Source organism: Scyliorhinus torazame, chromosome 1, assembly GCF_047496885.1.
Source record: "Scyliorhinus torazame isolate Kashiwa2021f chromosome 1, sScyTor2.1, whole genome shotgun sequence".
Lineage (NCBI taxonomy): Eukaryota > Metazoa > Chordata > Chondrichthyes > Carcharhiniformes > Scyliorhinidae > Scyliorhinus > Scyliorhinus torazame.
In genome coordinates, this window is record NC_092707.1 from 242,945,318 (window position 1) to 242,973,060 (window position 27,743).

Here is a 27,743-nt window from a genome sequence, read left to right on the forward strand (position 1 = left end):
TTAATTAGAAAATTAGTGTCACTTTACAGAATCAGGCCACCAGATATTGGCTCCAATGGGAACATTGTGTGGAGGAGGGAATAGCCATTAGCCACACTACATTTCAGGGCAAGGTTCATTCCAACCTAACAGCAGAGGAACATCCTCTTGTGCGTCAGTGTTGACATCGTTTTGCACACTTCATTGCAGTGTTAATGTAAGCCTACTTGTGACACTAATAAAGATTATTATTATACAATGAGTAAAACTATGATTAGTAATGGGTATATACCACAAATTAATTTCTCATATGACCCTTCCAACGGTGAGGTTGCCGTCAGTATTTAAATTGAATTTTAATTCAGGCAGAAAAAGATGTAGGATGTTTAATCAGCTGTGCAACATGTTTTATAATTCTATTTAATATCCTCTCGAGAGATATAGGCAAATCAAATTAAGAAATAATGTATTAAGCTCTAAAACAACAGCGCCCATACTTCTTCAGGAAACTAAGGAAATTCGGCATATCCAAATTGACTCTTAACCAATTTTTACAGATGCACCATAGAAAGCATCCGATCTGGCTGCATCACAGCCTGGTATGGCAACAGCTCTGCCCAAGACTAAGAAACAACAGAGAGTCGTGAGCACTGCCCAGTCCACCACGCGAACCCGCCTCCCATCCATTGACTCGGTCTACACCTCCCGCTGCCTTGGGAAAGTGGGCAGCATAATCAAAGACCCCTTCCACCCGGGTTATTCTCTCTTCCAACCTCTTCCATTGAGCAGAAGATACAAAAGGCTGAGAACTCGCACTAACAGATTCAAAAACAGCTTCTTCCCCGCAGTTACTGGACTCCTGAATGGTCCTCTTATGGACTGAACTGATCTCTCTAAGCATCTTCACTACTCTTGTAGCACTACACTCTGTATGCTTCACCCAGTGTCTGTGTATTTACATTGCGTATTTATCATATATCCTATGGTTTTCCTGTATGGAACGATCTGCCTGCACTGTATGCAAAAAAATACTTTTCACTGTACCCTCGTACACATGACAATAAATTTAAATCTAAAAGTACCCTTTGTTATCAAACAATACAGGATATTCTTGAAAATGCATTAAAACAAATACTACACTTGAAAATTGTATATGTCCACTTTAGTTTTTTTCAACAATACATTAATGAAAGTTTTCCTCATAACTTACTGGATAAGTTCACTACCCGCAGTGATAAGAAGTCATACATGCCAGGATAGCCCCGTGCTTGATCTCTCGCCCTGTGCAAAGTTAGCTGATCTCAGTCAGGATGGCATTATAAATACAATTACCCTCAGCACACCAGACCTCTGGAAAGGGACATTAGCAAGAAAATCTAGTTCTGATCTTTATATATAAATATAAATCACTTATTGTCACAAGTAGGCTTCAAATGAAGTTACTGTGAAAAGCCCCTAGTCGCCACATTCCGGCGCCTGTTCGGGGAGGCTGGCACGGGAATTGAACCGTGCTGCTGGCCTGCCTTGGTCTGCTTTAAAAGCCAGCGATTTAGCCCAGTGTGCAACATATAAGTGGATGCAAATATTGGGTTAAGATAGGATCAGGGCCAGGTCTTAAACCTGCAGGATCATTTACCTGCAGACATTCAATGTGAAGATTCACATATGACAGGTGGCTGTTTAGTTAACATTCTGCAGCATAATTTTGGAGAAGGACAAACAAGAGGCATCCTTTATTCTCGACTAAAGCAGGCATTAGTCTATCTAAACATAGAACATAGACATAGACCATAGAACATACAATGCCGAAGGAGGCCATTCGGCCCATCGAGTCTGCACCGACCCACTAAAGCCCTCACTTCCGCCCTATCCCCATAACCCAATAACCCCATCTAACCTTTTTGGTCACTAAGGGCAATTTATCATGGCCAATCCACCTAATCTGCACGTCTTTGGACTGTGGGAGGAAACCGGAGCACCCGGAGGAAACCCACGCACACACGGGGAGAACGTGCAGACTCCGCACAGACAGTGAACCAGCAGGGAATCAAACCTGGGACCCTGGCGCTGTGAAGCCACAGTGCTATCCACTTGTGCTACGGTGCTGCCCAATGTAAAAACAAAATACTATGGACACTGGAGATCCAAAATAAAAACAGAAAAATATATTGGGCTGTCTTCCCAAAGTGTTTACACCTGTGTACTTATACCTGGGGCAGCATCGAAGCCCTAACAGCAACCCGACAGGCAGCAGTGGGAAGCCAATTAAGGTAGTTGAGTAAGGAAGTCTTAAACAATGCATTTAGAAAAGTAGTGAGATGAATTCTAAATTGGGGGGGTGACAATTTTACAAAGCTGGGAGGTAAGATGTCAAGAGCAGACTGGATGCACCCATTATTAGGAAAAACAGTGTCAAATGATTGGGAGGCATTCAAATGTGAGATTCCATGGGTGCAGTGTAGACATGTCCCCACAAAGAAAAAGGGTTGTACTGCCAAATGTTAGAGCCCTCTGGTTATCCAGAAGCATGCAGCCTAAGATAAAGCAGAAAATGAACGCTTATGACAAATACAAAAGCCTAGAGAAATATAGAAAGTACAGGGGTGATGTAAAAATGGAAATTAGGAAAGCAGAGAGGATACGAAAGATGTTTTACCAGTACATTAAGATCATTCTTCTCTCAGAGGGTAGTGAATCTTTGGAATTCTTTACTGCAGGGGGTTGTAGAGAAGTATGTTCAAGGCTGAGATAGACAGATTTTTAATCAGTAAGGGAATCAAGGGGTATGGAGATAAGGCAGGAAAATGGAGTTAAGGATTATCATATTAGATCAGTCATGATCTCATTGAATGGCGGAGCAGACCTAATGGTTGAATGGCCTATTTCTGCTCCTACATCTTAGGTCTTAGCAAGAGAACTGCTAACAAAAGGTAGGGCTATCAGAGATGCACATGGTAATTTGTGGATTGATGCAGAAGATGTGGGCAGGGTTTTCAGTGGGTACTTTGTCTTCTTCTTCACTAAGGAGAGGGATAATGCAGACATTCTAGTCAAAGAGGAGTGTGAAATATTAGATAACATAAGCATAGTGGGAGAGGAAGTACTGGAGAGTCTGTCATCCTTGAAAGTAGATAAATCACAGGGGCCAGTGGGTTGTATCCCAGGCTTTGGAAAGAAGCCAGGGAGAAAATAACAGAGGATCATTTTCCAATCTTTACTAGATACAGGCTAGGGGCCAGAAAATTGGAGATCGGAGAATGTTGCAACATTACTTAAAAAGGGTGCGAGGGGTGGGCCAGAAAATTATAAACCGGTCACTTTAACTTTGGTGCTGGGCAAATTATTGGAATCAATTCCGGGAGATGAACTTCCGGTGAAGGGGGATGTGCCGAGTAGTTGCACATCAAGTGGCTCTTCCCCTATGAATCCAAAATTAGTCTCTTTTACTCAAAATAGCTTGCTAAAACGGGGGGGGGGGGGAAATATCTTCTCACCCCATCTAACAACAGCACAAGATACAATGCCAAGCAACAGTAGCTCCGGAGGCCATTAAGAGACAAAAAGCAGCATAATTCAGGAGAAACAAATGGTCGAGACGGTGGACGCACGAGGCAAATCGCTCCCCCTCACTGGAGGGTGGATGGAGGAAATTCCTCCCCAGGGAAGAGATAGAGATCAACATTCAAGTGTCGGTCGCGAAGGCGCTGGCCATCATGCAGGTGACCCTGGACCACCATGCAGGTGACCCTGGACAAGGCAGAGAGACGATTGGTGGCCCAGGAGAACACCATCAAGGAACTAGAAAAAGCCTCAACAGATCAGAGCGAATGGATCGTCGCCATAGAGACAGAAATAGAGAGACTGGTCGCGACGCAAGGAAGTTTGAAAGGGAAAATAGAGGACCAAGAGCAACGGTCACGGCACCAGGCTTTAAGGATAGTGGGCCTGCCAGAAGAAATCAAAGGCAGGAACCCCACGGACTATGTGGCTCAGATGTTAGGAAACCTGGTGGGAAGGGACAGCTCCCTCAACCCACCAGAAATAGGCAAAGCCCACTGGTCGCTGCGGCCGAAACCCGGAAAGCAGCCGAGCGCGATAATCGTCAAAATGCTCCAGTACCAGGACATGGAGAGAATCCTGTGTTGGGCCAGGCAAACAAGGACCTGCAACTGGGAAGGGCACCAGATCAGGGTATAACAGGACATTGGGGCAGACCTGGCCCAGCACCGGGTGGAGTTCAACAGGGCGAAGGCGGGAAAGAACCATAGGGGAAACATAGGTACAAGAATGGTAAGAGCTCTAGGCTGGCTACAAAACGTCACACGTTGTGACTTGGAACACAATGGCACCGCAAACAGCTACTTTAGGGGGTTCCTGAGCAAAGGGATACCACAAAGTGCAGGGGCGCACCCACGTGGCGTGCACACAGTTGGTGGCCATGTTCGGTGGCCCCTGGACACAGGGAAATCCAGGAGCGCAGGGGCCCGGCCTCATGGTGAGTACGGTGACCGGAGCCATTTTGGATGGCCCCCTAACAAAGGGAAACCCTGGAGTGCAGGAATGCATCCACAAGGTAAGTATGGTTGATCCTGCAGGAGGGGAGGAACAAATCCCCCCCCCCACCAGAATAGTCACCTGGAATAGTCAACGGCCCAGTGAAAAGATCCAGAATCTTTGCCGACCTCAAGAGTATGAAAGCTGACACAGTCTTCCTCCAAGAGATGCATCCGAGGGAGAAGGACCGACTGGAAGGAAGGGCTGGGTGAGACAGACCTACCCTGGTCAGCAGTGCCCTGCATGGGGCACCAGTGGTCCTGGTCAACGTGTACCAGCTCAACTGGGACGACACGGAATTTATAAAGAAGACCATGGAGGGAATCCCTGACATCGACACACACCGACTTATCACGGGGGGGGGACAGACAGGTCGAACCTCAAAACAGGGAGAACCTCTAATACAACAAAGGAATTCGGCATATTCATGGAACAGATGGGGGCAGTGGACCCATGGAGGTTCACACACTCAGGGGAGGAGTTCTCCTTCTTCTCCCAGATACATAACGTATACAACCAGTTTGACTTTTTTATAGTGGGGAAATCGGTGCTTCCAGGGATAGTAAGAGCGGAATAGTCATGATCGTAATCTCCGACCACACTCCACACTACTTGGATGTGAGGTTGGAGACGGGTTGTTCCCAATGCCCCCTCCATGGAGGTTGGAGACAATCTTCCTGGCCGATAATGCTTTCTGCAAGAAAATATCACCGGCATTAGATAAGTATGTTACTAACAATCTGAGCGGGGAGGTCTCACTCTCCACGCTCTGGGAGACATTGAAGGCTATATTCAGGGGTGAAATTACTGTCAACAAAGCACGAAAATTCAGGGAAGAGCTGGTTGACTCCATACTGGAAGTAGACCGGTGATACTCCGCGGCCTCGACCTTAGAGTTCCTGGCGGAAAAAGCTACAAATGGACTTTGACCTGCTCTCCACGAGGAAAGCAGTTCATCAACTCCGCCAGGCACTGGGGACCCTGCGTGAGCACGGAGACAAATTCCAGCTGCCTGATGGCTCACCAGCTGAGAAAGCAGGCAGCCACGAGGAAAATAGCACAGATTAGAGACAGCAGGGGCAAACTAGTAGAGTCGGAAAATGTCAAGGATGCATTCAATAGGGAAGAGAGGAGCCCAAGACTCTTCAAAAAACATCCTGCAAAGATGAGAAGCATGGGGGTTGGCACTTCTAAACCTGCAATATTACCACTGGGAAGAAACAGTGGAAAGAGTAAAGGGATTGATAAAGGAACCGGAAACCCAACAGGTAAGGATGGAGGAGAGTTCCTGCACAGGAACATCCCTCCGTCCCTGGCCATGGCAGTGCTCCCATCCCCACCGACTCAGCACTCAACGAGTCCAGTGGTAACAGCCACACTCCAGTTGTGGAACCAACTAAGTCAGCACTTCGGTCTAACCAAAATGTCCATCAGGGCCCCCATCTGCAACAACCACAGGTTTCCGCCAGCCAAAATGGACGCCACGTTCAAAAGGTGGAGACGGGGGTGGAGGCGGGGGAGACACAGAGTTAAGGACTTCTACACAGACAACAGACTGATAACACTGGAGGTACTGACAAGACAAGTTCCAACTGACCGGGGGAAACGAGTTAAGATACATGCAAATTAAAAACTTCCTGTGTAGGAAAACAAAGACTTACCCATGGGGGCCGCAATAATCACTATTAGAGGATCTACAGGATGCGGACAACTTGGGGGAGAAACTGCGGGACCTGTATGGGCAACTACTGGGAAAGGCACGCTCTCCACTGGACGAGACAAGAGAAAAGTGAGAGAAAGACCTAGAGTTTGAAATTGGGTGAGGACACTGGAGCGAAGCACGGCACAGGGTCAACTCCACCTCCTCTTGCACAAGGCTAAGCCTAATGCAGCTGAAAGTGGTACACAGAGCTCACTTAACCAGAACCCGAATCAGCAGGTTCTTCCTGGTGATGGAGGATAAATGCCAATGGTGCCAGGGAATCCTGGCCAACCACATGTTCTGGTCATGCCCCAGACTTGCCAGGTTCTCGACAGCCTTCTTCGAGGCTACTTCGAGGCAATGTCCAAGGTTGTGGGGATGAGGGTGGAGCCGAAAGTGGCAGTCTTAGGGAATTAGAACAGCCAGAACTCTTTATAGGGAGGGGGGCCGACGGGCTAGCCTTGGCCTCCTTAATCGGCCATCGAAGAATCCTGCGGCAATCGGCAGCACCAACCAAAGCTGCAGACAGCCTGTCCAACCTGTCAGAATTTCTCCAAATGGAGAAAATCAAATTCACCATCCGGGGGTCGGAAGAAGGCTTCCACAAGACGTGAAGATCATTCACCAACCTGGTCCAAGACCTGTTTGTAGCCAGTAGCCAATGAGCCAGGGGGTAGGGGGATCCACAGAAGAACCGCAGACATAAACGGAAAGGGGGTGGGGGTGTAGGGAGAGAAGGAGGGAGGGAGGGAACAAAGAGGCACAGAACCCAACCATACCCCGCACAAGCAAATTAACACAAAGCAACAAACGTAGCACTACACTACCCCAATAGGTCCAGGTTTGGTAAACCAACGAACAAAGACACACTAGATAGAAAGAAGGGGAGGGGGGACCTGGGGCAGAAGGGGAGTTGGATCAGGAGGCCAAATCAAAGCTGGGTACCTGCAAAAAATGTGAATTGTAACCGATGTATATAGCTTCTGTGCATGTTGACTTTCATATTTGTTTTGTATAAAAATAAAAACCCTAATTAAAAACATTAAAAATAAATTCCAGGAAAACATTTTTTTAAATAATTCCAGGAGACAGGATAAACTGTCACTTAGAAAGGCACTGATTAATCAGGGATAGCCAGTATGGCTTTATTGGGGGTGGGGGTGGGGGGGAATAGTGTCTTACTCACTTAATAGAATTTTTTGAGGAAGTAACTAGGAGGATTGATGCGGGCAGTGCAGTAGCTGTTGTTTACATGGATTTCAGTGAGGCACTTGATAAGTTCCCACATGGCAGACTGGTCAGAAGGAACATGAGGAAAAGCTTTTGTACCCAGAGGGTGGTGGGAATCTGGAATTCACTGCCAACATTGGCGGTTGAGGCTGAAAGGCTCAACTCATTTAAAAAGGTACCTGGATCTGCGGCTGCAGTGCTGTAGCCCGTCAGCACTGCTGTAACCTGCAAGGCTACAGACCAGGAGCTGGACAGTGGGATTAAGATGAGTGGCTAGTTTCTCTTTCTCTTTTTTGTCTGGCGCAGCCATGATGGGCAGAGTAGCCTCTTTCTGCACTGTAACTTTTCTATGGTTCTATTAGAACAAGTCAGCGTGGTTTAATTAATGGGAAATGCTGTTTGACAAATTTATTAGAGTTTTTTAAGGATGTAACTAGTAGGGTAGTGTAGGGGGAATAGGAAAAGTTCCTATCTAATGGGGGAAGGTAGATAGCCGGGAAAGCATAAAAGAATAGACTAATGAAAGTAAAAAGCTGACAGACAGCCCACCTCCACCCACTCACTGCCATCACTGCAGTAATAAACACCCATTTCTTAAAGGTACTCTCACTACAGATACTTATATACACATCCATTTATAAACACCCATTTCTTAAAGGTACTCTCACATGACACAGTGCAGAAGGCTTTTGGCATGCTGGCCTTCATTAGTCAGGGCATTGAGTAAAGAAGTTGGGAAGTTATGTTGCAATTGTACAGGAAGCTGGAGTATTGTGTTCAGTTTTGGTCACCTTGCTATAAAAGATGTTATGAAACTGGAGTGAGTGCAGAAGAGATTTACAAGGATGTTGCCAGGACTCAAGGGACTGAGTTATAGGGAGAGAATGGACAGGCTAGGATTTCTTTCTTTGGAGCGTAGGAGACTGAGGGGTGACCTTATAGAGGTGTACAAGAGATCATGAGAGGCATGGATAGGGTGAATGCACTCAGTCCTTTTTTTCTGGGTTGGGGAATCAAGAACTAGAGGGCATAGGTTAAGTTAAGAGGGGAAAGAATTAATGGAAACCTGAGGAGCAACTTTTTTTACACAGAGGATGGTACGTTTGCACAGTGAGCTGCTCCCGGAGGAAGAGGTTGACGCAGGGACATTGACAACATTTTTAAATTTATTTTTTCATAGAATTTACAGTGCAGAAGGCCATTCGGCCCATCGAGTCTGCACCGGCTCTTGGAAAGAGCACCCCACCCAAGGTCAACACCTCCACCCTATCCCCATAACCCAGTGACCCCACCCAATATTAAGGGCAATTGTGGTTACTAAGGGCAATTTATCATGGCCAATCCACCTAACCTGCACATCTTTGGACTGTGGGAGGAAACCGGAGCACCCGGAGGAAACCCACGCACACACGGGGAGGTTGTGCAGACTCCACACAGACAGTGACCCAAGCCGGAATCGAACCTGGGACCCTGGAGCTGTGAAGCAATTGTGCTATCCACAATGCTACCGTGCTGCCCCAAGACATTTGGACAGATACATGGATAGGAAAGGTTTAGAGGAATAGGGGCCAAATGCAGGCAAATAGGGTTAGCTGAGATGGGTTTTTGGTTGTCATGGACCAGTTTGGGCCGAAGGGCCTGTCTCCATGCCATAGATTCTTTGGTTTGGTTCTAATATGACAATATAGAGTAGTTTAGCGAGAACAGGGTTCAGTACTGAAAGAAACTATGCAGCAATCATAGAAAATATAATCATAGCCTAAATTGCAGCACGTGTATTCACTATAATTGGATAGAAATGCAGTTTTAAGGCAGAATAATACTGAAATGTACATATAGTCACTTGTGAAAGGTTTGCAAGGCATAATGGGATACGTGACCACATTTCTGAGAGAAATGGGAAAATACAGAATTCACACACTAAAACAGCCTAGCCAGAAGGAATTCTTCTCAGCAAAGCAGCCTTAGTGTAGACAATGGAACCAGCTAGGAGCCAGATAGACGAGAATGTATTCAGGGTATCAAGGACAGACAGATAAGAAGGTCAGGAAACCATCTGTGAACAGTGAATAAGGCACTCAAAAATGATGAGGTGATCACGCAGGAAAAAAAAAAATTTTATTGGACGTGATTGGATCCTATCCAACTTGGGGTGGTCTACTAACTTTTCAAAAATGTATAATTACTGTACCGAAACTCCATAAATTCAGAGAGATTTGGCACGGCCTCAAACCTCTCTCCCTCGTATATTGATCAAGCTTGAAAATAAAGAACGTCTTCTTACCAGAGTTGCAGTCTGTGAGTCTTTGTGTTGACCGAGCTGTATTTAAAGGGAAAGTCTGCCACATTTTTTTTTTTCATTTTTTTTAAATTGTCCTCCTTTTTCACATTTTCTCCCACATTTACACCCATCAACAATAAACAATAATCAGCAAGATAGGTCAGTCACCATAATAACAACGATCCCATCCGCCCACCAACCCCCAAACCTCAACCCGCCTGTTTACATAAACAAATGACAAAAAGGAATCAGGGATTACCCGTAGTCACCCTTAATCTACACGGCTCGCCACCCACCCACCCCCAACCAACGCCATCCAGCCTCTAAGGGAGTACCGTACATGATACCCCAAAGTTGTACCCCCCACCCCCCGTCTCCAGCTCCTCCCGTCCAATGCCTCTTGTAAAACTCCTCCTCCCAACCTTGGTTCCCTCCCCCAACCTCGGTTCCCTCCCCCCAACTTTCCACCCCGGCTAGACCACTCGGACCCCGTTCTGTCAGGCTCCGATGGCCGCAGCCCCTCCCCCCACCTCACTCCCGTTCACTGGCCGGCTTAAACCGGCCAGTGTGGAGGCCCCCACCCAGGTCCCTTCCCCCCCTAGGAAAGCCCAAAGATCCCCTTTTAGCACACAAACCCCACATATCCACCTACACCCCAAAGAGCCCTCCTTTCGAGTGTAAGTCCCGTCCCTTCCCTTGTCCAAATATATGCAACATTGGCTCCTTTAGCCTCTACACCGCGCGCAGTGATACAAAAAAAAAGAAGAAAATACAGTCATGAGGTTACATCGGCACATGACCATTCCTCAATTTGTCAGTTCTGCCACAGTCCTTCTGCCTTCGCAAACTCCTCCGCTGCTTCCGCCATTCCAAAATAAAAGTCCCTGAGCTTGTAAGTCACCCTCAGCTTCGCTGGATATACAATGCCGCACTGCAACTTGCCAATGTACAGTGCTCTCTTCACCCGGTTGAAGGCAGCCCGCCTCTTCGCCAGCTCCACCGTAAAGTCCTGGTATACACATATACCAGCTCCAGCCCACTGCACCACCCGCTTCTGCTTGGCCCAGCTCAGGACCTTCGCCTTCACACTGTACCTACGGAAGCACAGAGTCACTGCCCTTGGCGGCTCACTCGCCTTTGGTACAGGCCTCCACGACCGATGAGCCCGATCCAGTTCATATCGGGAGGGGTCCTCCCCCTCCCCCAGTAGTTTTGCCAGCATCGCGGCTAAATACTCAGTCGGCTTCGGTCCTTCAACTCCTTCGGGCAGCCCCACGACCCTCAAATTCTGACGCCTGGATCTGTTTTCCAGATCTTCCATTTTTCCTCTCAGATTCTTGTTCGTGTCCATCACCTTCCGCATCTCCATCCCCATCGAGGCAAGTTGATCACCGTGCTGCAATACCGTCTCCTCCACTTTCTTCAGCGCCTCCCCTTGCTCTCGCACCTCCGCCACTGCACTCGCCACCGCCGTCTTCACCGGGGAAACCACCTCCTCCACCAGCACATTCAAAACCTCCCTCATCTCCTTCCTCACCATCTCCATACATTTCTCAATCTGCGCCAACTGCTTTTGGAATTCCGCAGCCATCACCTTAGTTAGTTCTTCAGCCGTAAGCACTGCGGCCTCCCCTGGTGCTCCAGCCTCCATTTTCTTTGTTGACCCCACAGTGACCTTTCCCCTCTCCAACGGACTTTCAGCCGCTTTTTTCCCAGCCGTTCTTTTGGTGATTTTCGACATCCTTCTTCTCCTTGCGCTATCCCCCGACCTTTACTGCCGTCGCTGGCCCTAGGACCGGGCGTTACTCCGCGAAAATGCCGTTCCCGAACGGGAGCCCTCCAATGTGCGGCTGCCTCCCGCCCGCCGTCACCGGAAGTCGGAATGTCGCCCACATGAAAGCCAGTCCAAAACATAGTCTCTGAAAACATTCCCCATCAGGTAGATAATGGGGAACCTGGATTTCCCAAAAGCAATAGGGTGCCATACAAAAATAGGCAAGGTTAGAGCTCATGGAGTTCAGGCTAATATATTGGCATGGATACAGGATTGGCTAACAGACAGGAAGCAAAGGGTAGGCATAAACAGGGTATTTTCCAGAGGCAGGTTTTGACTACTGGAATGCCACAAGGATCAGTGCTGGAGCCTCAGCTATTTATTGACTTAGACAAAAAAAGAGAGAAATGTATCTATGTTTGCCAATAATACAAAGCCAGATGTAAGTGCGTGGAGGACACAGAGGCTGCAAAGAGATGTAGATGGATTAAATGAGTGGACAACAAGATGGTATATAATGTGGATAACTGTGAGGTTATTGACACTGGTCCTGAGAATAGAAAAACAGAATCTTTTTTGAAAGGTGTGAAACTTATGAATGTTGATAAAAGCAAAATGCTGCAGATGCTGGAGATCTGAAATAAAAACAGAAAGTGCTAGAAAAGTTCAGCACGTCTGGCAGTATCAATAGAGAGAGAAACAGAACTAATGTTTCGAGTCCAATATGGCTCTTCTTTGGAATTGAAGAGAGGCAGAAATATAATGGATTTTTTGCTTTTGAATAAAGGGGAGGGTAAATTTGAACAAAAAGGGAAGGTCAGGGATAAAGGGTGGGGGAGATTAAATTATAACGGTTTCATGGGACAAAAGGAAAAGAGAGTAAAAATAGTAATAGTGAAAGGAACAAAGCATTGGTCCACAGTAGGCAGAATAAAGGTTAGTGTTGTCTGAAAGCAAAACATGGTGGACTGTACATTGGTCTCCTCCAAAAGGTCACACTGAAAGGTGCACTTCTGACACGAGCAGAGTTGGGCCCCAGAAATAATATCGATGCATGAACATTTTTATCTTAGTCGGGAAAATTCTGGCCAATGTTTTTACAGAATAAAGCACCAAAGTTAAAGCAATATTCGCATGGGCATGCCATGCACATACTCATCATTCCTCTGCAAAGCAAGTTTTGCTTCCTGTTCCAGATATAAAATTTTTTGGTGAGCCTCCTCCACATGGTGCGTTTTCACTGCCCTGCTATTCATACCTCGGAGCTGCGCCTGTAACATCTGTTGGATTTAGAAGAAGGAACTAAATGTAAAAACCATCAAGCTTCTTGGAAACCCCTATGTGTAAATATTAATCAGCAACAGTAATCGACAAAGTAGTGTAGCGGCCCTGCCACATCAGAGGTCACTGTATCTTTGCTCCATTATAATGGTACAGCGCTAAAGTTCGTCCTCATCTCTAATGGAGGGGAAAAGCAAGTGAAAGGTAAATATCCTGCGTGGTTTACATAACACTAGGTAATTCGACTACTGTAAGCATGCACCAGTTACTCAGAATGAGTCCAAAATTAACAAGATTAGATTTAATTATTTTAGCTTTTTGCTACAAAAAAGGTACAATATGTAAAGCAGCAATTAATTAATCAACAAAAGAAAAAACTGCATTTAAAAATAGCCTGACCTCAGGCTCTTCAAAGCAGTTTACTGGAATTAAGAGTCAGTCTTGTTGTAATTTCTTTTTAAAATTTAGAGTACCCAATTAATTTTTTCCAATTAAGGGGCAATTTAGCGTGGCCAATCCACCTACCTTGCACATCTTTTAGGTTGTGGGGGCGAAACCCATGCAAACACGGGGAGAATGTGCAAACTCCACATGGACAGTGACCCAGAGCCAGTATCGAACCTGGGACCTCGGCGCCGTGAGGCAGCAGTGCTAACCACTGCTCCAACGTGCTGCCCTAGTCTTGTTGTAATGTAGGAAACATGGCAGCCAATGTCTTCACAAAAATCTCCGAGACACAACAAGGAGATAATAACCAAGTAATCTGTGTTCGGTGTTGGTTGGGAGGGATAAATATTGGTCAGAATACCAGAACTCCACTGTTCATCTTTGAATAGTAACTTATTCCATCTGAGAGGGGAGGCGGGGCCTCTGAAAGCAGTATATCTGAATGTACAGTGATCCTTCAGAACAGTAGCCTAGAGTGTGTGGTTCAGATCTCTGGAGTGGGCCTTGAACCTACAACCAGAGGACTCAGTGGTGAGAATGCTACAGCCCATCGAAGGCTGACACCATATGAAAGGAACACTTCACTTCTTTGTGTGCAGTCGGAACATTCTGAGAATATTTCTGGTGAACAAGTTTCCAGAACTAAAGTATTCTGTTGACACTTCACCAAAATACATAGGATCAGAATTCTTCTGATATTGTCCAGATTCGTAGCATTGGAGAGCTGCTCAGCCCTTTTCAGAATATTTATTATGATGATAGCCCACACATGATCGGATTTGTTGAAGTCAATACATCACTTGACATGATGGGATTAAAGATTAATAACTGTGATGTTGGTATTGTTGGCTAGGATTGGCATTTATCGTCTATCCCTAGTTGTCCTGAAAAGGTGATGGTGGTGCTTCTTATCGCAGATTGTGCAGTGAAGGTGCTCCCGCAATGCTGTAAGGGATGTTTCCAGGTTTTAACCTAAAAATTAACTCACAACCTCTGCTTACTGGTCCAGTGCCATAACTGCTAAAGTTTAATCGATATTACGGGAGCAAAAAGTGCAGGTAGGTAGATAAGGCTGAAGATGATTATTGAGATAAGTGGGTCAAGATCCTGAATGTGATGTTAAAGATCTTGAAGTTGACTTAGTGGGGCAGAGGAGCCAAAAGAACCTGGCAGCTGGCAAGAACGTAGAATCACAGTCAAAGGTCAGGACAGAAAAGATCCTTTGGCCCATCGCGTGTGCGCCGGTCAAAATCAGCCACCAAACTAGTCTAATCCCATTTTCTAGCACTTTGCCCATAGCCTTGAATGCCATTGCATTGCAAGTGCATATCTAAATACTTCTTAATGAGGGTCTCTGCCTCCACCACCCTTTCAGGCAGCGAGTTCCAGACTCCCATCACTCTCTGGGTGAAAACGCATTTCCTCACATTCCCTCTAAACCCCCTGCCCCTTACCTTAAATCTATGCCCCCTGGTCATTGATCCCTCCACCAAGGGGAAAACGTTTCTTCCCGTCTTCTCTATCTATGCCTCTCAATTTTAAGCATTTCAGTCATGTCCCCCCCTCAGTCTCCTCTGCTCCATGGAAAACAACCCCAGTCTATTCAATCTCTCTTCACAGCTAATACTCTCTAGCCCAGGCAACATCCTGGTAACTCTCCTCTACACCCTTTCGTATCCCTCTGATTATATGGATTCCAGAACTGCACACAATAATACTCTAGCCTAACCAATGTTTTATATAGTCCCACCATAACCTCACTGCTCTTAAACACTTTGCCTCAGCTAATAAAGTAAGCAACAGCATTTTGGACAGCTCCTATCTTACAGATTTCTGACACTTAGGATTATGTTACATTAAGATATACTAAATTCCTTTGAACCACTCAACCACAAAGGTTATCATTTACACATGAGTAGGTTATTTACAAATGAGTGTTTAAATACTGGATCACAGCCAGATAAATATGTTTTTTAATATGATGCTTGATCAAGTAGAAATGGATAATAAATTAAGTAGAGAAGTGAAAAAGAAACAAACTTGGAAAGGGAACTGGATTTGTAAGTGGAGATTAAATACTTCGGAGGGGAAAACAAGGCTGGAAGCAACTTTCATAAATAAATGCATTGATGTAACCTTTCACTTCAATTTTATGTTGGTGATTATTATTAGATTTGTGTCCGTTGGTTGCCTCATTATCATTTACTGAAATTTCAGAGTTATAGGTTTTCATCTTTCAGACAAGGTGTTAAACCGAGGCCCCACTTGCCGTCTCAGATTGCGCAAAGACAATATGGCATTATTCAAAGAAGAGCAACCAAAGTTTTTCCAGTGTCCTGGTGAATAATTATCCATCGTCACTTAAACAGATTAACTTCTCAATACCACATTGCTCTGTGTGTGTCCCCTTTCATGTGCAAATTGACTGCAACATTTCTGGCATTACACAGAAAATAGGAGCAGGAGGCCATTCGGCCCTTCGAAACTGCTCCGCCATTCATTATGATCATGACTGATCATCCAACTCAATAGCTTAATCCCACTTTCCCCACATATATCCTTTTATCACCTTGATCCTAGGTGCTATATTTAAATGCTTCTTGAAAACGTGCAATGTTTTAGCCTCAACTACTTCCTGTAGTAACGATTTCCACAGACCGACCACTCTCTGGGTGAAGAAATTTCTTCCCATCTCTGTCCTAAATGGTCTACCCCGCATCCTCAGACTGTGACCCTTGGTTCTGGGCACACCCACCATCGGGAACATCCTTCCTGCATCTAGCCTGTCCAGTCCTGTTAGAATTTTATAGGTTTCTATGAGATCCAGACACACGGAACAGCCATGGGTGCCAAATTCGCACCTCAATATGCCAACATCTTCATGCACAAGTTTGAACAAGACCGCCTCACCTCACAGGACCTTCAACTGACGTTATACACCTGGTACATTGATGACATTTTCTTCCTTTGGACCCACAACGAAGAATCACTGAAACGACTACACGATGACATCAATAAGTTCCATCCCACCATCAGACTCACCATGGATTACTCTCCAGAATCGGTTGTACTCTTGGACACACGCATCTCCATCAAGGACGGTCACCTCAGCACTTCACTTTACCGCAAGCCCATGGAAAACCTCACAATGCTGCCACTTCTCCAGCTTACACCCTAAACACATTAATGAAGCCATCCCCTACGGACAAGTCCTCCGTATACACAGGATCTGCTCAGACGGGGAGGAGCGTAACAGACATCTACAGACGCTGAAAGATGCCCTTGTACAAACAGGATACGCCGCTCGACTCATTGATCGACAGTTCCAACGCGCCACAGCAAAAAACCGCACCAACCTCCTCAGAAGACAAACACGGGACACAATCGACAGAGTACCCTTCGCCGTCCAGTACTTCCCCGGAGCGGAGAAACTACGACATCTTCTTCGTAGCCTTGAACATGTCATCGATGAAGACAAACGTCTTGCCAAGGTCATCCCCACACCCCACTACTTGCCTTCAAACAACCGCGCAACCTCAAACAAACCACTGTTTGCAGCAAACTATCCAGCCTTCAGAACAGCGACCACGACACCACACAACCCTGCCATGACAATCTCTGCAAGACGTGCCAGATCATCGACTTGGGCACCACCATTACACGTGAGAACACCACCCATCAGGCACATGGTACATACTCGTGCGACTCGGCCAACGTTGCCTACCTCATACACTGCAGGAAAGGATGTCCCAAAGCGTGGTACATTGGCGAAACCATGCAGACGCTGCGACAATGGATGAACGGACATCGCGTGACATTCGCCAGGCAGGAATATTCTCTTCCAGTCGGGGAACACTTCAACAGTCAAGGGTATTCAGCCTCTGATCTTCGGATAAGCGTTCGCCAAGGCGGCCTTCAGGACGCGCAACAACGCAGAATCGCAGAGCAGAAACCTATAGCCAAGTTCCGCACACATGAGTACGGCCTCAACTTGGACCTTGGATTCATGTTGCATTACATTCACCTCCCACCATCTGGCCTGGGCTTGCGAAATCCTACCAACTGTCCTGGCTTGAGACAATTCACACCTGTGATTATCCGTCTCTCCAGTTCTTCCGTCTAGACCTGTAAAGACATAATTACCTGCAAAGACTCGTATTCAAAGTATCATCTTGCATCTTTGACTTTATCTATATATATGTTTCTGGGACCCACCTCTTCATTCACCTGAGGAAGGAGCAGTGCTCCGAAAGCTAGTGATTCGAAAAAAACCTGTTGGACTTTAACCTGGTGTTGGAAGACCGCTTACTGTGCTCACCCCAGTCCAACGCCAGCATCTCCACATCATGTCATTCATTTGTCCACTCATTCAACTTGTCCAAATCACACTGAAGGATCTCTGTATCCTCCCAACAGCTTACCCTCCCACACAACTTTGTATCATTGGCAAATTTTCTTCCATTTTGTTCCCTCATCTAAATCATCAATATATATTGTGACTAGCTGGGGTCCTAGCACGATCCTTGCGGTACCCCAAGAATGACTGCCTGCAATTTGAAACGGTCCGCTAATTCCTACTTTTTGTTTCCGGTCTGACAACCTGTTTTCTATCCATCTCAATACACTACCTCTAATCCTATGCGCTTTAATTTTACACATTATTCTCTTATGTGGGACTTTGTCAAAAGCCTTGTGAAAGTTCAAATATACCACATCCACTGGCTCCCCCTTGCCAACTCTGCTAGCAACATGCTCGAAGAATTCCAGTAAATTTGTCAAGCATGATTTCCCCTTCATCAATCCATGCTGACTCTGTCCGATCCTGTCACTATATTCTAAGTTCTCGGCTATAAAATCTTTGACAACAAATTCTAGAATTTTCCCCACTACTAACGGCAGGCTTAAATTCCTGGTTTTCTCTCTATTTTTAAATAGTGGATTACATTAGCTACCCTCCAATCTGCAGGAACTGTACCAGGAAGATGGAATCCTGGAAGATGACCACCAAATCCTGGAAGATGACCACCAATGTATCCACTATTTCTGGAGCCACTTCCTTAAGTACATTGGGATATAGATTATCAGGCCCTGGGGATTTATCAGCCTTCAATGCCTACAACACTGACTATATGTTAGAAACTACTTCATTTGGTGTAAAGCAAATGAATCCGCGGTTATAAAAGATGCTGCATGAATGCAAGTTTGTTCTTTCTTTGGAGGTGCAGCATGGAGGTGCGCAATATTCAGAAAATTTGGATGATATTGTTTTGCGTCTGCAACATAAAGGAGCCTGTGAGAAAGCTGTACCACACAAGTTTATTGCACTGCTCTATTGAATGCAACTATTTCCTAAAATGCTGCCACATGCAGTTGAACCTTTGATTCTCATCCAGATGTTTCCCAACATATTTGACGAGTTGAAATTTTTTAAACACTTACCTCATGTTGATCTGTCGGTTGCGATTCCAGGAGTGATATGAGATACAGATCATATTCGGCCTGAGGGATGCAGATTCAGAAGAGAGTTAAACAAGAAAAAGCAAAAGAAATAATATGCAGCATTTTACTGTATTAAACTATAGTAACAATGCATTGTTTAAAACAACAATTTGGGAAGGGAAAGGAGAGGTGGGAGGAGTGGAACATGGGTGGGGTGTGTGGTAAACCACGGTATTGCATTGTATGGCATTGTGTTGTGTTGTACATGCCTGGGCTTGTCCAGCCTGGCTCCGCCTGTGGCTCCTCCCCTCGGGCTTATGTATAAAGGTGGCTAGTCTCCGCCTCCGAACCAGTTCGGGTCCAGAGGCAGGAGGCTTGCTGTTTAGTGTATTAAAGCCTCAGTTACGTTCATCACTTGTCGTGCGTTATTGATGGTGTATCAATTTAATACACTAAACTTCTAAATATGAACTCATCATTCAAGCCCGATCGCTTGGAGCTGGACCCACAGGCAGCCGACGCTACAGAAACGTTTGAGCACTGGCTAAGCTGCTTTGAAGCGTACCTCGCATCCTTCACCGAAGACTTCACAGACCTCCAGAAGAAGCAGATCCTCCACGCACGGGTGAGCCCAAGAGTCTTTCTCCTCATCAGGGACGCCCCCTCGTACGCTGAGGCAATAACGCTGATGAAGGGACAATACGTGAAATCCGTTAACAAGGTGTCTGCTAGGCACCTCCTCGCCATGAGATGGCAACACCCTGGAGAATCACTTGCAGAATTCCTGCGTGCCTTGCGCATCCTGTGCCGGAACTGTGACTGCCGGGCGATATCAGCTACCCAGCAAGCGGAGCTGCTGATCAGGGACGCTTTATGTCACGGTCATGAACTCAAACTATATCCGCCAGCGACTACTAGAAGGGGGGATACTCGGCCTCCCAGAGACAGTACAACTCTCCAACTTGCTGGAGGTGGCCTCCCAGAACATGGGGGCCTACACCTCCGACCGCCCGGCACCCTCGTGGACCTCATGGACACAGCCATCAACCGACCCGGGTGCGACGCAAGCCTGTGCCGTGCAGCGGCCCGCCCATGCCGGAGGCCAGAGGAATCACCCCAGACAACGCTGCCCGGCACGGAACGCAACTTGCAACGGGTGTGGGAGGAAGGGCCACTTTGCAAAAGCCTGCCAGGCCCGATCTCCCCCTAAAACTTCTAGGCCCAGCAGCGCTGCCTGCTGCCTGTCGGGGTCGCCCCGGTTGCCACGCCACCCGCCATGTGCGACCCGTGGGCGCCGCCACCTTCAATTTCGGCCGCCACATGCAACCCATGGGAGCCGCCATCTTTAACGCATCCTCCAACCGCCACGCGCGACTCATGGGGGCCGCCATCTTGGATGCCATCGCCGCTGCCACGCACGATTCATGGGGGCCGCCATCTTGGGACCACTCCACAGCCTCCCGGGAGCCCAGCTCACCTGACCGTACGCTGGCCGCCGCTACCTCCGACTGGTCTATCAACCGGCTTCTGAAGCACGCCTCCATTACGTTCGACCAGTCCCGGCCGCACCACCTTGCGAAGTCTACGATAACCGTCCGGATCAACGGGCACGAGACGACCTGCCTTTTCGACTCTGGGAGCACAGGCAGCTTCATACACCCAGATACGGTAAGGCGCTGCTCCCTCCCAATCCTACCCGCGACCCAGAAAATCTCCCTGGCTTCCGGATCCCACGCAGTAGAAATCCGGGGATACTGTGTCGCGACCCTTACTGTACAAGGCGTAGAGTATGCTAACCTCAAACTCTACGTCCTTGCCCATCTCTGCGCTGCCCTATTGCTGGGGCTCAACTTCCAGTGCCACCTCCAGAGCCTTACTTTAAAGTTCGGTGGACCCCTGCCCCCCCTCACCGTCTGTAGCCTCACGATCCTTAAGGTCGCCCCACTCTCCCTCTTTGCAAACCTCACCCCGGACTGTAAGCCCGTCGCTACCAGAAGCAGACGCTACAGTGCCCAGGACAGGGCCTTTATCAGGTCGGAGGTCCAGCGACTCCTGCGAGAAGGGATCATTGAGGCTAGTAACAGCCCCTGGAGAGCCCAAGTGGTGGTCGTCAAGACTGGGAAGAAGCACCGGATGGTCATCGATTACAGGTAGACCATCAACCGGTACACGCAGCTCGATGCTAACCCCCTCCCCCGCATATCTGACATGGTCAATCAGATTGCGCAGTATCGAGTCTTCTCCACAGTTGACTTGAAGTCCGCGTACCACCAGCTCCCTATCCGCCCGGAGGACCACCGATACACTGCCTTCGAGGTGCCTTCACCACCCCCTGCTCTGACATGACCTCTGCCTCCGTCATCAAGGTCCTGCACAGTCTTTTAACCCTGGTCGGGTTCCCCGCCTACATCCACAGTGATCGGGGTTCCTCCTTTATGAGCGACGAGTTACGTCAGTTCCTTCTCAGCAAGGGCATCGCCTCCAGCAGGATGACCAGCTATAACCCCCGGGGAAACGAACAGGTGGAGAGGGAGAACGCGATGGCCTGGAAGGCCGTCGTTCTGGCCCTACGGTCTAGAAGTCTCCCAGTCTCCTGCTGGCAGGAGGTCCTCTCCGACGCGCTCCACTCTATCCGGTCGCTCCTGTGTGCAGCCATCAACGAGACTCCTCATGAACGTATGTTTGCCTTCCCTAGGAAATCCACCTCCGGGGTCTCGCTCCCGTCCTGGCTGACAGTCCCAGGGCCCATCCTTCTCCGGAAGCATGCGAGGAGCCTTAAACCGACCCCCTCGTCGAGAAAGTCCTGCTCCTCCATGCAAAACCACAATATGCCTACGTGGCACACCAGGACGGGCGGCAGGACACGGTCTCCCTTCGGGATTTGGCACCTGCAGGTTCCCCAGCGACCATCACCACCACCCCGACCCTACACCATCTTCCCCCAACCCAGCCCACCTACCTCACGAACTAGCACCCACAGGCCCACCGGCGACAATCACCACCACCTCCGCCCATACACCGCCCCCCTCTTCACCGACTCAACATCTGGGTGAAGAAGAAGACAACACGCTCCCGGACGAGCAGGTCTCGACACCGGTACCCACACCACAGCCGGGACTGAGGCGATCACGGCGGAAGGTCAAGGCCACCGACAGACTTGACCTTTAAGACCACTTCACCCCCGCCGGACTCATTTTTATAAACAGGGGGTGAATGTGGTAAACCACGGTATTGCATTGTATGGCATGGTGTTGTGTTGTACATGCCTGGGCTTGTCCAGCCTGGCTCCACCTGTGGCTCCTCCCCTCGGGCTCATGTATAAAGGTGGTTAGTCTCTGCCTTCGACCCAGTTCGGGTCCAGAGGCAGGAGGCTTGCTGTTTAGTGTATTAAAGCCTCAGTTATGTTTATCACTCGTCGTGTGTTTATTGATGGCATATCAGGGTGGAACTTGGGAGAGGTGGAATGATGCAAGAAAAGGAGAAAGATAGAGAGTGTGCTGGAAAGACAAGGAAGAAGAACAAACAGAGGGAGTAGAAGAAAGAGCATTTGCTTACTCTGCCGAAGAGAGGGCATCTCACCATCACTCAGTTTCTCTCCTTTTCCTTTCTTCCTCTCTATTCCCTTCAAAAATGCTTTGATTACTTCAAAATTCAACTTTATGTTTAAAAAAAAAGGAAATTAACCTGTGGAAATAAATTTCTTAGGGCGGCATGGTGGCGCACTGGTTAGTACTGAGGACCCAGGTTCGATCCTAGGCCACTGTCTTTGTGGAGTTTGCACATTCTCCCCGTGTCTGCGTGGATTTCACCCCCACAACCCAAAGATGTGTGGGTTAGGTCAATTGGCCTTCTTAATTGGAAAAAAATAATTGGATACTCTGAATTTATCTTTAAAAAAGGAAATACATTTCTTCCCTTTCTTGTTATCTCTATCTATCTCTTTCCTCTGTCTCACACGTGTATCCACATTACATTGTGTCGTGGTATGCCTATGGGCTATATCATAGATGGATGGTACGTGACCTCCAACCAGCAGGTGGCAGTGCAGACACACCATGCAGTCTCAAGACCAAGATAATGTGACCAGTGACTCCCATATAAGGGGAGACACATCCAGCCATCTTCAGAAGAAGATTGAGAGACTAATAAGACATACAAATGAATGGTTAGTGCTAGGTGCAGATTCCAGAGGAGTAATAAGCGGACTCCATGATAACGTGCTCTGTAACAGATTGCTATCTTACCACACAAGACTCAATAAAGATTCTGGTTTGGACAAGTTGAGGTGTTTGGTGGATTCCTTCATAAGATATAGAAGACCAAACACAACACATTGATTCTTCCAAACTGTCAGAATTCCATGTGACAATTCAACACATTTATTTTTAATTGAAGCAACTCTAAATGAAGAATCACAAACACACTTTCTTTTTCTACACTTGTCGAGTGAGGGTGTGTTTTTTGGGGGGGAAATTGAAACAACATTAAATGAAGGCATGCATTTTGTTTTAGCTCAATGCATTTTCTAAAATTGCCACACCATTAAAGCCACAGCATAAGTGAATTAAGAATGCCATAATTTTCCTCTCAAACACACGCTGCTTTAGTTATAACTGAAATCACTGTTACATTTAACCTATAAAAAGCTTTTGAAATTGTCTTCTTGTAATTTGATTTCAACTTTATTTGAAGGAAAGCTACTGAGCTGGCAGAAAAATATTCTGTCAGTATAGCTGTGTAATGGTGCCGATAAATCCTGGGAAGTTAGTCAGGCCGCATAATCTAAATTCGGGTCACAGAATCGTTAACTCTAGGCAAAAGTGTCAATTCTAAGATATTGGAAATTTCAGTTACTGAAGAATGAAATGGTAATTAAAAAAGAAATCAGAAAATATTTTTAGGTGTTGAGTGAACCAGATGACAAATTGCATGATCAATGTGAGGACTTTAAATAGAAAATAAACATCATAAATATGGAAGAGGAAATTATAATCAGAAAAACGTTGATAGAAAAAGATAGATAAATGTAACAACAGAAAATGGTTACACAACCAGAAGGTTTTTAGAAAAAAATCCTTTTATTCTCATTTTCAATATTTTCATCAATAAACATCCAAAGAAAAAACAAACAAATACAATAACAATCCCCCACACACAAATCGCCCCCCGCTCAATATACAGACCAAAACAATCACCTGTACTTTCCAGGTACAAAACCCCCCCACAAATTAACAATCCGAAAACAGTGTAACCAAAGACAACAATACCGCCAACCCCCTCTCCCCAATGTTCAATGGCAACCAATTCTCAGAAGTGCATAATAAACAGCCCCCATAAGTTGTGAAAACCCTTCCTTCATCCCCTTCAGCTGAGACTTCACCTTCCCGAGAGTCAAAGAAATTCAAGTAGATCCACCCCCGCCAGGCCGTGTCACAGGATGGAGAAGCTGACCTCCACCCCAATAGAACCTGCCTCCGGGTAATCAGCAAGGCAAAGGCTAACATCTGCCCCCGCAACCACCTGCCGTCCAAGCCGGTCCGACCCCCCGAAAAAGGCTTCAAGGGACTCAGGTTCCAAGTTCACAAGCACTACCCCCCAGATGACCCTGAAAAGCCTCCCTCCAACAAACCCCTCATACTCCACATAACTATCCTAACCGGGGGTCTATCCCCCCCCACCCACCCACCCACCCACTCCCTCCCTTCCTATCTACCATCATCATAACTCCAGGACCTGGCCCCTGGTCCCATTCTTACCATCAAGCCCCTCCCCCCTCCCAGAATTGTACCATCCACTTCCTCTTGAAAACACCTCACCCATTATCAGAACACTCCCCCAACTTTTCACACCTCATAGGCCCATCAAAACCTGTTCTACCAGGCTCCAATGGCCACAGCCCCTCCCCCCACCACACTCCCATTCACTGGCCAGCTTGAGCTAGCCAGTGTGGAGTACCCTACCCAGGCCTCACTCCTTCCAAACCCCTCCCCCTGCCCAGTCCCAAGAAATCAAAGAAATCCCCATTCAACACACAACCCCATAGAGCCATCATTGCAAAAGAAAATCCCAATTCTTACCTTGTCCAAATAAGCAACTTCAACTCATTTAGCACATATAACAAAATGCAGTGAAAAATAGAGCTCCATACACTCCTTCACCCACTGCACCCTCAGTCTAAGACCAATCCTCAGTCTCATTTCTCACTTCTGCCCCAGTCCTTCAGCCTTCAAAAACCCATTTGCCGCTTCCACCGTCTCAAAATAAAAGTATTTGGAGTTGTAGGTCACCCTCAACTTAGCTGGGTACACTACGCCGAACCTCATCCTGCTGTTATACAGTGCCGTCTTCATTCGGCCAAAGGCCGCCCGCCTCCTCGCCAACTCCACTGTCAAGTCCTGGTATATACCAGCTCCAGCCCACTGCACGTCCCACTTCTGCTTTGCCCAACACAGCACCTTCTCCTTCACGCAGTACCTACGGAAACAAATAATTACTGCTCCTGGCGGCTCATTCGCCTTTGGTTTAGGCCACAACGCCCTAAGATCCAGTTTGAATCAAGAGGGATCTTCCCTCTCCCCCAACAGCTCCGCCAACATCTTGGCAAAATACTTCATCGGTCTCAGGCCTCCACCACTTTGGACAGGCGCACGATCCTCAGATTTTGCCGCCTGGATCTGTTTTCCAGGTCCTCAACTTTAGCCCGCAGACTCTCGTTGGCCTCCACCACCCATCGAGGTGAGTTGATCACTGTGTTGCATTAAGGCCTCCTCCACTCCCTTCAGTATCTCACCCTGTTCCCGCACCTCGGTCGATGTCCTCGACACCTTCGCCTTCACCTCCACAATTGCCTCCTCCACCAGCACCTTCAATGCTGCCATCATCTCCTTCCTCATCACCTCCATGTGCTTTGCGAACTGTTTTTTTTGCAAGTTCCACAACCATCACCTCGCTCATCTTTTCTGTCATGAACAGTGTGGCCCTACCCAGTGACCCAGCCTCCGCCATCCTTCCAGTTGCTGAGCTGACCCTTCCACTCAATGGCGAACCTTCATTCGCCCCCTTCTTCACAGCAGTTTTCCTTTGGGTTTTGGACCGCGGTATCGGGCTGCCATTTTGAGTGGGCAGCCAGGTACCGGGATTCCAGCAAAGTCCCTGCCATGTATAAATTTGCATGGCAAGGGAGAGGGAATCACTTCTAGGCACTTCTCTGAGCGCCAGCGGAAGAACATAGTCTCCCAAACGGAGAATCCAGCCTTACAGTTTTAATAACTCTCATTTTAAAACTTTAAAAAATATATTCTATATGTCCTTGTAGATAGCTCTTCATCAACTATTATAATTACAGTGTGAAGGAATCTATATTCTTAAATTCAATTTGTATGTTTTTGAGGCAGACCCTTCCTCTGAACAGAAGCTGAACTGAAAGTAAAGCAGAAAAAGAGCTGCCTCCAGCCTTTAAGGAATCAGGAGCGAGCTGAGGGTGGGAAATCAAAACTAGACCTTCTTGGAATATATAAAAGTACACAGATCAGTGCGAAGAAGAGATTAGATCCAGAAGCTGAGAATAACAGAATAAGTTGCATCAGCTGTTTCTGTTCACTTTTAACTATCCAAAGGTGGTGCCTTACCTTCCCCAAAGACATCCCCGGATCCTATCCAAAGGGATACCTTACTTCTCCAAAGGATGCCCTGACTATCTACAGGAATCCACCTCCTCCTACCTGTTCTAATTTTCACACTCCAGATTCCACACTCCTGTTCTTCCAAAGTCCCACTCTAATGGAGATAGCTGGTGATTTACATGGCCAGCCGCCTCCATGAATCATATATTGCGAACCCCAGCTTCACTTCTGACCCAACAATTGCCAAGTTCAGGGGCAGGACTTATAATTTTCAGCCAATTCCGTGATTTTCACCACGATGGAGAACCTCTCCAGCTGTCAAGGTCTGTAAAAGTGCCTCTCCATCTTGGTGAAAATCCAGGCCCGGGTTGAGTAGGATCTGCAGATGTGCAACATGCGGTAAAGACCTGTGGAACTCGAGTTGCTTAGGCACTGATAAAGGTTGGGATCAGGCTAGCTCCTGGAGGGATCAGAGCTGGAATTTCACATGAAAAAGACAGAGTTTGAAGGATTTTGCGACTCACTGTGATCATTAAAATCTGAGTGGACTGCTGAGCCAATTCATAAGATCGCTGTTAGTTTATTGGCCCTTTAATATGCAATTGATAGTTTATATCACGGTAGCACAGTGGTGTGCAGTACGGTAGCACAGTGGTTAGCACAGTTGCTTCGCAGCTCTAGGGTCCCAAGTTCGATTCCCGGCTTAGGTCACTGTCTGTGCGGAGTCTGCATGTTCTCCCCGTATCTACGTGGGTTTTCTCTGGGTGCTCCGGTTTCCTCCCACAATCCAAAGATAAATTGCCCTTTCTGTCCAAATTACTGGGTTACGGGGATAGGGTGGAGGCGTAGGGTTAGGTAGGATGCTCTTTCAAAGGGCCAGTGCAGACTCGATGGGCCGAGTGGCCTCCTTATGCACAGTATATTCTATGATATATACAACCACCTGATAATTCATGCTTAATTCAGGTTCGTTCTGGATGTTAGCATTAGGATAGATAGCATTTAGTATCAACGGGATATAGTATTTGGTGTTTGCTTTGTTGACTCTATTATAGTTAAAAATATTTTCTTTTAATCCATGGGATCTTGTGGCTTCATTTTCGTAGGAGATAACTGGGATTTCAAATATTGTCTACTTTACGAAAAAGTTATCGGTCTCTACCGAGATTTTAACAACAGAGTTTTGTAGTTAGCAGCCTCCTAATTAGGATAGATTAGACCCTTTCAAAACAGGCTAGATTCCATTTAGAGGGACTGTATGCAGGTTTAATTATAACGAATGGGCCTATTATGAGCTGTCTTCAGTAAAGTTGCAACAGTCTATAATGAAGCATGATTCTGTGCGTTATTTGAAGGCTAAAAAAAGGTGATTACCATCTCTCAAATGGGCCTCATGTAGCCTCATGTATTATACATTAGTCTTTATTCACAAAC

General features: G+C 47.0%; 1 protein-coding gene across 3 annotated transcripts in view; it reads right to left on the minus strand.

Moving 5' to 3' along the window:
• The window catches only part of LOC140419881 (uncharacterized protein C6orf118-like), a 147,200-nt gene that overhangs the window by 33,999 nt on the left and 85,458 nt on the right, over nt 1-27,743 (minus strand). For all 3 annotated transcript variants that reach the window (XM_072503935.1, XM_072503927.1, XM_072503931.1), the window contains exons 4-5: nt 18,688-18,747; nt 12,676-12,800 (exon numbers count right to left, since the gene is read on the minus strand). In XM_072503935.1, the coding sequence (XP_072360036.1) occupies nt 12,676-12,800; nt 18,688-18,747 (185 nt within the window). The remainder of the gene's footprint in view (nt 1-12,675; nt 12,801-18,687; nt 18,748-27,743) is intronic.